Genomic DNA, 10040 nt, shown 5'->3' with positions numbered 1-10040 from the left:
TTTTTTACTAGAAAACAGTACTAGCATCTGTCGTACTACAATTGAACTTCTAAGACGTTATTAAGCCAAGCTCTACAACAGTTTCTATTGTCTAGCCTATGGAGAGCGTCACCGACACTAAAATTAATTAATTTGTTTAAAATATTGTCGTACGATGCATTTCTTTGCATTGTGCTGATATTTAATGCTGAACAAATTTTATCAGTTTTGTCCTCATAATGTGATTTTTTCTCTCATTTCCTGTGTGATCTCGTAAACAAAGGTATATTTTTAAGCTACACGTTTCTAGGAAACAACAAGACTAAAGAGTGCAACAAAACTCTAATAATACCTGCTTTTTTGTGGTCTCTCCTTTTATGCTGAGCTAATAAACAAAAAATTCAAGTCTTTATCCTCATAAATGTGATTTAATCCATTTAATCCCTTCCTAACAGTTCAGTTTAAATGTTGTGTTTTTAGTGATGCTATGGGCGGATAGACGTTATATTCGTAAAGATAATGCTGGACTGAAATTGTGGCAACTATAGTATGCAATTGACTTACCACAAAGAAATTCTTTCAGAACTTGTTTCTTGCCCGACGTTGTCACGCGGTAAACAGTAAAATCATCGACTCGAATCACAACCGACGTCGTCATTAATTTATTTAACTGCATTTCTAATCGCCTTCGAACTTCTTTGGAACTCGGATTAGTGGACTTTTCGCTTTCAGGGCCGCATGGGACAGTCGAATTTGACTGATCGCCCTAAATAAGTAAATGAATCTCTAATTTTTAATTGTCGCCCAAAAACTAGACAAAAAATCATATAAAACACATTTGACTACATCAACATATGTTCGTTTCACTTACTTTTGGTTTTCTACTCAAAGGAACGTGTTGCGATTTATTATGGTCCAGCAATTCAACAAACTTGTTTCGAAACGAAGCGAACGCCTGCTCTTGCCAGAGCGCGTGCGGGACTGCGGATGCATTGTATGTTGGCCAATGTCTTCGGTCCCCTAAAATAATGCAATTGAGCTCTCAAGTCCATAATATTCTATAGAAATCAATTCACCTTTGGCTAAATGATAAGGATAGAAATCGACTTGGAACTTTTTAATGGATATCTGAAGAGCGCCGCCTTCCCGGAGATTGGGATGCGAAGACCGACCGTCTAAAACAAATAAATTMCCAGCTTAAAATCTGTGATTTTTTAACAACTGAAAACCGTGTGATTTGCATTGCTACGGAAAATGATCAGCTCAATATGGAAACTCACCGCCAGGGTCATCACAGAAATGAAAAACTATTTGATTAGACATAAAATGATATGAAGTCTCCACRACATCATACTGAGCGAACATTCGACTTGAAGTTTTCGCGGTTTTAGTTGCGACATTTTGTAGTGCCTCTTGCGCTAATTGAGCCTGATATTCGGGCAATTCCTGTAAAAAAGACGTCATTTTCAAAAGCTGGAAAACAATGACTCCTTGCATACTACCTCCAGTTTCCTCGCTGCCTTAAGTTTCCTCGTTAACCGTGTGGCTTTGTCAATTAGTCCAGAAAGCGAGTTCAAGAAATGCAGAGCTGCCTTCAGTTGCGAATCAGTAAGTACCCAAAGTAAATCGTCCAGGATAATCACCAGTCTCGAGCCCAGAATAAAACAATCTGAAATTTGATGTAAAAGGGGTTTTACAACGTGGAGTTTTAACGGCCAACTTCATACCTGATAATCGCTTTTTAATAGTAATGCGACATCGTGCTTGGTTAGTCAGCAATCTTAATGGTGTTAAGGTATCGTCCTTGGTCGATTTCGCCTCTATTCGCACAGTCTGCCACTGAAGTTCCTTAAATATTAACAGTTGTCCCTTCTCTGGACTCTTCAACCTGGTCAAAGGCAGGTCCATTCGGGTAAATTTGGGAGTTACAGATTCCACACTAATCCGCTGTATCTAGAATCGACAGAGGAATAGAATCAAACACTTATTGCTCTGACTGTCTAACAGTGAGTTGCAGTTACCTGCAACGTGGCTACGAATGCCGGACTATTAAATGCAATATTAACTGTATTAACGGTCACAGTGATTCCATCAATCACTTTATGTATAAAGCTGTATTTTCCTAAGGATCCTTGAGCTGGACTAGGGCCAGTAGCCATAGATCTTAACTCTTCGCATGTTTCTATACTTATATTCACTTCATCCAGACTCTAGAAAGGAAATGAAATGGTTGTCTTCTTTGAAGCGTTTGCCAAAACATATACTCTTGTTGAGAAGTAGGGTGGTATAAGTGGTTTATAAATTCTCTTAGACAGTGAAAATAAGTTAGTCTTACTAGGCAAATGGGCACGGTTTTCAGCTTAGTCCAAGTGATTCGAAATGTAACTTTATTACACCAGGCTTTCGTCAGCCTAAGCCAACAAGGTAATTCCAGCAAGTCAGTCAGCACGTCTTCATTCAATTCCAGATTAGTTAGTTCGCCCTCGCCTTTGAAAGTGCTCAGATTTATTTTGTCTGCTGAAAGGTTCTTTGTAAATCTAAAAGATAAACACATAAACTCACAGTTAACTTTCCCGCATATCCACTCTTAGGCTAATACTTCAGTGAAACATGACTTTTTGTATCTGGAATATGGGTATACTGAGGAGCTCCAAGTTCTGAAGATCCCCAGTATTTTCAACTAATCAATCGAATATATAGAAGGTTGTTATGAGACACTTGAGAAATGTCCAATAAAATGAGAAACTCCAGTACTGTTTGCAATATAATTGAACAAACTGAAATAATTTGTTTAGGCCGTACCTAGATAAATGTTTTAGCAACTGGTTCTTTATAATGGAAACCATTTTGAAGCAGTTTTTCTTTAAATGTGCTGCTTTTATTAACTTATGTAATTAATTATGTAAAATGCCATTCATTTTTTTATGTTTTTAATCCAATTTTAAAAACAAAACTATCACAAGAACATAACAACTGAAAATCATATGTTTTAGACATTAATTGTCATCTTCATCTTAGGATGAAATGGAGAAGAGAATGTCATCCAATATTTGAATTGGTTTTTTTCCGCGAAATTTAATGTATTGACCTCAGAAATTGTTGATTTTTGAAGAAACATGGGGTCATGATCAGTTAAAACAAAATACAAATCTAGAATTAAAATTTTTTTCGCGCCGTTGCCAAATAGATATAGTTTGAAGATCCAGTACAAGATTGATAAAGTAGTTTATCCCGAAAGTGCATGTGTGAGAAAGAGCAACAAATACTCTACTTTTGTTGTAAATGCAGTAACAAGTTCTGACATGTTAATGTTAAGATGAAGACAAGTTGCTGTCTTCTCGATTGTTTTGTTTTCAACAGTTCAACATTTTTTATAGAGTTTCTGGCGTGGTAAAGCTGTGGGTGCATATTTAATTATTACAGTTTACGACTATTATAATTTAGTGTTAGCGGGGACCCTGAATTAAGTGAGTATTCATCCGTTGTCTTTCAGGTGCAACTGAAACTCGGCCGCTTTGTTTTCATTTTTGAATGAGTGGGTGGTGATGCAAATTGATGCAAACCCCATGTTTCCATTCAATAAAACACAATTATATTACCTGCTAAATAGCGGAAGACTTTCGTAGAATTTACTGAGCTTCTGTTTCAGGCATGGACAGTCAAGATAACTCAGTAAAGAAGCGAGCCGATCTGAGCAGTCTGCCAACAAGACAATACCTTGATCAAACTGTAGTTCCAATCCTAATGAATGCTTTATCGTATTTGGCGAAGGAAAGGCCGCCCGAACCAATCAATGCCTTGGCCGAATACTTGCAAAAGAACAAAAGTGTCTATGAGGCAGGATGCGGTGAAAAGTCCACTGAAACCAGTAACGTGGAAGGCAAATAGTCTTCAACTTATTGACTGAGAGAAACGATGTATTCATGATTTCCTATTGCACTGATTTATTTAATAATTTTGCTAGCTTTACAGCTCATGGTAGTGTGAATCCGAACATTTCTCCATTTTTTTCTATATCGTTATCTACCTATAGGGATGATTTATTTGGTTTGGATGGAACTGCTCTTTTGGATGCATCAGCTAAGATTGCTAACTAAATACTTAATTTTTTATAATTTTTGACTGTATTTACAATCTAGGATACGTTATATATTAAAGTAAGTTAACATTAAAGTCCTTTTATTTAATGTCTAAATAAATTGCATATTAAACTAGTTATTAGCGAAACCTTACATGACATAATCCATTTAGCCAAACTGGATTACAGTAAGTCTAATTACTGGGAAGAAACGTTTTATACTAGTAACAAGCTAAATAGTAAAATATGAAAGTCCTTACACCCAGGCTATACATGCATACTATTTTCATCTGACTATGGATCTGCTATGGACTGCAAAATCTCTCAATATATTAACTAATCAAAAGCCGAACTAAGGTAGGAATAAACTGATATTGATTTTTCTCAATATATAGTAGCTAGTATACAATTATTTTGTTAACAGTAACGTGCCCATTTATGCATTTTCATCAAGTAATAATGGATTCCATGAAGTTTAAACTCCAGATATTACAACACAAAAAATTAATTAAAAAAGTTTATGGTTTTATTGGAAGATATGAGGAACACATGAGCCTCTCAAGCACTTCAACGCGCTCATACTACTACTTAGTTCTCGTTCAAACGAGTTAAAAACTGGCACGGGCAAAATATATTGTGCTGTAAAAACTTGTGTGGATTTTCGGCCCCTATTTTAAGAGGTTCGGTACAATCAGCAGCAAACTAACACTAAAAAATTTGAATAGGTTGTATATTATCCGATTTCAAAACTAGCGGGTTGAAGAAATTTTCGGAATACTTTGCGTTGTCCATTTGAAAATGTACGTTTTTTTTACCAGTCATAGTATTTATCAATGATTTTTATATTTTACAAACTCCTCGACCAGTATTTAACATTTGGGCTTAGGCCATCCTTAGATGAATACTCTGTATGTATATGTTTAATGTGCCTCGTAGGGAATCTAAAAAGTAGAAAAAAACAAAAAAATGTCTTTGATAAAACTAGTGATTTTTAATACTGTTTAGATAAAGCCATGGAGAAAATAAAATAAGTAAAAATACTTTACTACAGATAAAAGAAATTAGGTGGATAAACTGACATCGCCATCTTTACAGAACGTTTGATGCATGATTGTAGAGCACAGTTGATCTTGTTGTGGTCAAAATATTAAGAGGAGGAATTTTTTTTATTTTCTTAGCCATAACCTTTATGTGTTATCTCGAAAATGGATTTGTCAATTTGTTTACAACTTGTAATGTTCCTAGCGGGATGTTCATTTTGAAATTGTTTTGAACTATGTGAGTGTGCTGCATAATATAATGGCCTCTTTGTTACAATTGAAAAATGCTGCATTTTACGTGATCTGTAGGTTTTCTTAAGTTCTAATTAACCGATAATTTTTGACATCTTTATACAGGCAATACCCGTATAAATGCGAATTGGTTTCCTTTTAGGAATGTAAGCAGCACATCGGGCCTGATTATAATATCTAGCACACAGATATGACTAAAAAGTTTGAGTTCGATTGGCACATCCCTGTTCCAGAGCCCCTCCTGACAGGGTGTGTGTTTGATAGGTGGACTGAAGGGGACAATGTCGATTTGGAGCAAAAAGCCACCTTCAAAGTGGACGAGTATGGTTTCTTTATTTATTGGAAGAGCGATGGGAGGGTAAGTGCACAAGTTCCAGTTACAGTCAATGTAAATTGAACTGAAAGTGCCTAAGGAACTTTTGTCTACGGTCTAGTACTAGATGCAGTTAGGAACTCTAAATCAACTCTCTTTAGACATGTTTCGACTGTCTTGCCGAATAAGGCAATATTTCGTTTTTAGGAAGGCGATGTGATTGAGCTGTGCCAAGTGAGCGATATAAGGGCCGGTGGGGTTCCCAAAGATACCAAGGCGCTTAATAATTTGAGCAAAAAACATGGGAATGATGTTGAAGAGAAGTCGTTGACGATTTGCAGCGGTACTGATTATATTAACATTAATTATCAACACATAGTGTGCCCTACACCGGACATTGCGAAGGTATTTGTACTCCAAAATGATAAATCCATTATCAGGTTTTCAATTGTTACAACGTCTGTTTACAGTTTATCCATAAACGACTTGTCTGACTTGTTAGATTTTCAACCATAACGAACGTATTTACTTGTCGTAAACTGATGTAGAACTTTACAGAACAAAATTGCTCATTTCAGTGCACCCTCTAAAGCAGAAGAACTGTGCAACACGTCACTTCAGACGTGCACATTTGCATGTTTTATATAAAGTTATTGTATTGGACATGCAAGCATGTGGACATAGTTAATGAATCTTTCAGATTAGATATTAAACAGCGAGAACAGTAAACTATGTGCTTGTTTAAACGTAGGCAAACTTCACAAATGATGTCTTTCTTCCAGTTGCCCTAACCACTGTAAATTAAATGTTTTTGTTCAAGGATTGGTTGAATGGTCTTCGAAAAATTACTCACAATGTTAAAGCTTATAACTTTTGCCCAATGACCTGTTTGAAAAAACAGTAAGTCTATAAGATCTATCTTTTAGTGCATGCCAATATGCAATCAGTGTTTAGTGGGGTTGCATGCTTTCAAAATATTTTTGTTCTGACTATTTGTGTTATTTGTCTCATAGCCTGCATGATGGTTTTAGAGGGTGTTGATAGTTTGTAAATCTGTTTCATGTGTTTCCGTTTATGCCATTGCATGATGCTGTTGTCCTCTAGGTATGGCAAGAAGGATTGAGGAAAATAACCCACAATAATAAAATTGTCAATGTATGTCCGAGGACTGTTTTAATGAAGCAGTAAGTAAGATAGCCCCTAGAAACTAAAATGTACTTTATAGTGTTTAACGAAATGTGGTGACGTCTGGGCTGTTTGTACCCCAACTTGAGTTACATAACTTCACTGCTAAAACGCCTCATTATCGAATTATGTATTAGCGGTAAAAAAACTCTACTCTATTTCGGTGACTATTTGAATTAGGCAACTGGATATTTTACTAAACGCACATTTTACTAACGCTTTTAACCACTCAACCCTAACGCTACTGCTTCCTAATGACCACAAAGTACAGTTGACTATTTCAAATAGGCCCCAATATATAAAAACAGAAAAATATTGCGATATTTCCATAACTGTTTTTAGTGCAACTGCCAGTATTTCCATCCAATAATCCCGCTTTTTTGCAAATCATCATTATTTTATACTAGTATACACTTATAACCAGACCACATTTATTCCAGCTGGATGCGCTTGGGATTTTCGGTGGACGCAAAAGGGAAAATTCCGGTTAAGGCCATAGCAAGAACGTTTGCATCGGGAAGAGCCGAAAGGCTGGTTTACTCATTCTTGGCCGAACTAGGGCTCCCTAGTGAGAAAAACGATAGTATTGAACTGGACCAGTTCACATTCGAAAAGTTTTATGCTCTATACCATAAGATTTGCCCACGTAATGATATCGAAGAATTGTTTAGATCCATGTAAGTCTATGTGCAAACTGCAGTGGCATTTTTGTTGAATTGTTTTTTTAGCAACCAAGGCAAAGGGGATTATTTAAGCCTAGAGCAGATGATCAACTTTCTGAATGAGAAGCAAAGAGACCCCAGGTTGAATGAGATTCTCTATCCGCTTTATGACGAAAAACGTGCCATAGAAATTATCCAAACCTACGAAACGGACGAGGAACTGCAAAAGTTTAATCGACTCAGCAAAGATGGTCTTATCAGGTAATATTCAACTGGGCTTTTTTTAATATTACTTGCGGACTTGATATATTTTGAATCAGATACCTGATGTCGGATGAAAACGCACCTGTTTTTCTTGATCGCCTGGACATTTATATGGATATGGATCAGCCGCTGTGTGCTTACTACATAAACTCGAGCCATAACACATACCTGATAGGCAGGCAGTTTGGGGGAAAATCGTCAGTTGAAATGTATCGGCAGGTCCTTCTGGCAGGCTGTCGTTGTGTCGAGCTGGATTGTTGGAATGGTAAGTAATTTGCGTTAGATAAACCCAAGGCAATTTATCTGCAAAGGCAACACTTAGGCCGAGGTGAAGATGAAGAGCCAATCATCACACATGGACGCGCCATGTGCACTGACATTCTATTTAAAGATGTGATTTATGCTATTCGGGACACGGCATTTGTTACATCTGACTATCCGGTAATTCTTTCCTTCGAAAATCACTGCTGCAAAAGCCAGCAACTGAAGCTGGCCAGGTACTGCGAGGAGATTTTCGGCGACTTGCTCTTGAAGGAACCTTTGCCCGATTTTCCACTCGCACCTGGTAATTGGGGACAACTTTTTTTGAAATTTGAAATGAAGTGGTTATTTTTCAGATGTCGTCTTACCGCCGCCTTCTGCTCTGAAGCGAAAGATTCTGATTAAAAACAAGAGACTCACTCCTGATGTGGAGAAGAGGGAGTTGGAACTGTTTCGTCAGGGCCAATTCGTTATTGAAGATGAGGAAAAGGAGGACGCAAACGCTAGTGCGGATCGGCCGATTCCTCCGGATATAACCGCTGAGGTAGTTCGGTCTTCATTATTATTATTATTATCATCAACATGATATTTGTCGTTTCATGGGACTTTTTAATTAACTTCCCACATATCATTAGGGGGTAGTTTTTTGCAAAATATATCTCGTTTAGACACCAGCACCAGATGTTCCTCCAGGTGAAACTCCAGATGCACCAGTAACTACACCCTATACAGGATCAACTACAAATGTCCATCCACTCTTGAGCTCAATGGTGAACTACGCCCAGCCGATTAAGTTTCAAAGCTTTGACACGGCAGAAAGTCAGTAAATCCCGAAAATCTCGATCAAATTATAAGTTGTGTGTTTGTTTGCAGATAAGAAAATTCACCATAACATGTCTAGTTTTTCTGAGCCCGTCGGGCTTAACCTTTTGAAGCAACAGGCAATAGAATTCGTTAACTACAATAAGAGGCAAATGTCCCGAATTTATCCCAGCGGAGCTAGAGCGAATTCTTCAAACTATATGCCACAGGTAAAATTTGAAAACGCTATGATGTGAATTAGGTAGAATTGAAAATTCAAATTATAGGTTTTCTGGAATGCTGGTTGTCAAATGGTATCGCTGAACTTCCAAACTTCAGATTTGCCCATGCAGTTGAACCAAGGAAAATTTGAGTACAACGGCAATTGTGGGTATTTGCTGAAACCCGATTTTATGCGACGTCCTGACCGAATATTCGATCCATTTGCCGAAAGTCCTGTGGACGGTGTCATTGCGGCTCAATGCTCAGTGCAAGTGATTGCCGGACAATTCTTGTCCGACAAAAAGGTGAAAGACATGCTAACATCAACGTGTTAAGTTCTAATATTCAGTCTAGTTCAGACTGTTTCTCGTCGGGGTACTTCCTTATTCCCCTAAAGTATGGCTTGCAAGCTACGTCCAGCTTGAAACAGGTCTTGAAAATGCTTGCTTCTGACACAACCAAAAACATAGTCTTGGTTCACTCATTCAAGACTAAGCGGTCGGTCAAAAAAACCCTTTCAATCAAAGTTCTTAGTTGTAGATAAGTTCTATATTGTTGAGGCGGATTCATTTTTTTACAAACTTCCTATTGGGTATTTCGCCTCAAAAATTGTTGTCTTTAAAAAAGGCAGAATTTCCTCACGTCTTCTATTACAGATTGATAAATAGTGCTCCTATTTCGCAATAAGAACGAATTATTTATCAAAAAGTAATCAAGAACTGTCACCTAGAGGGTATCCTGCGACACACTTAGGCTCAAGCTGTAAGAGAAAGTAGAGAGCAAAAATAATTTGTAATCACTCTAATTTTTCCAAAGAAAAACAATTTATAAAAGAAATTCTAAATTTCAATAATTCTTTTATTAAAAAATGTTTTAACGAAATTGAACTCCCACGAACAAAACAAAATCAAAATAAACCTATTACGAACCTTTTCATTCCATTTATTCCAGGACTTTCAGATCAAATTAAACGAGTAGGTAAA

General features: G+C 37.0%; 2 protein-coding genes across 4 annotated transcripts in view; one reads left to right on the top strand and one right to left on the bottom strand.

Moving 5' to 3' along the window:
• Positions 1–2979, bottom strand: part of LOC109541673 (UHRF1-binding protein 1-like) — an 8242-nt gene extending 5263 nt beyond the window's left edge. The window contains exons 1-10 of one of the 2 annotated variants that reach the window (XM_019910574.2): positions 2782–2979; positions 2315–2516; positions 2001–2189; positions 1707–1932; positions 1482–1648; positions 1260–1425; positions 1056–1154; positions 851–999; positions 544–745; positions 332–364 (exon numbers count right to left, since the gene is read on the bottom strand). In XM_019910574.2, the coding sequence (XP_019766133.2) occupies positions 332–364; positions 544–745; positions 851–999; positions 1056–1154; positions 1260–1425; positions 1482–1648; positions 1707–1932; positions 2001–2189; positions 2315–2516; positions 2782–2825 (1477 nt within the window). In that variant the 5' untranslated portion in view covers positions 2826–2979. The remainder of the gene's footprint in view (positions 1–331; positions 365–543; positions 746–850; positions 1000–1055; positions 1155–1259; positions 1426–1481; positions 1649–1706; positions 1933–2000; positions 2190–2314; positions 2517–2781) is intronic. The other variant, XM_019910573.2, reaches the window with a different exon arrangement.
• A 273-nt stretch (positions 2980–3252) lies between these two features.
• LOC109541674 (1-phosphatidylinositol 4,5-bisphosphate phosphodiesterase) overlaps positions 3253–10040 on the top strand; it is a 9683-nt gene continuing 2895 nt past the window's right edge. Inside the window, exons 1-13 of one of the 2 annotated variants that reach the window (XM_019910576.2) lie at positions 3253–3446; positions 3629–4414; positions 5492–5707; positions 5870–6067; positions 6767–6846; positions 7288–7524; positions 7576–7770; positions 7830–8038; positions 8096–8338; positions 8391–8578; positions 8703–8853; positions 8908–9065; positions 9123–9362. In XM_019910576.2, coding sequence (XP_019766135.2) covers positions 5540–5707; positions 5870–6067; positions 6767–6846; positions 7288–7524; positions 7576–7770; positions 7830–8038; positions 8096–8338; positions 8391–8578; positions 8703–8853; positions 8908–9065; positions 9123–9362 — 2067 coding nt within the window. In that variant the 5' untranslated portion in view covers positions 3253–3446; positions 3629–4414; positions 5492–5539. Of the gene's footprint in view, positions 3447–3628; positions 4415–5491; positions 5708–5869; positions 6068–6482; positions 6563–6766; positions 6847–7287; positions 7525–7575; positions 7771–7829; positions 8039–8095; positions 8339–8390; positions 8579–8702; positions 8854–8907; positions 9066–9122; positions 9363–10040 lie in introns of both variants that reach the window. The other variant, XM_019910575.2, reaches the window with a different exon arrangement.

Source organism: Dendroctonus ponderosae, unplaced genomic scaffold (assembly GCF_020466585.1).
Source record: "Dendroctonus ponderosae isolate FM_Combo_2020 unplaced genomic scaffold, Dpon_F_20191213v2 Dpon_F_20191213_1, whole genome shotgun sequence".
In the NCBI taxonomy this organism is placed as follows: Eukaryota; Metazoa; Arthropoda; class Insecta; order Coleoptera; family Curculionidae; genus Dendroctonus; species Dendroctonus ponderosae.
This window is presented reverse-complemented; position numbering and strand designations above follow the sequence as displayed.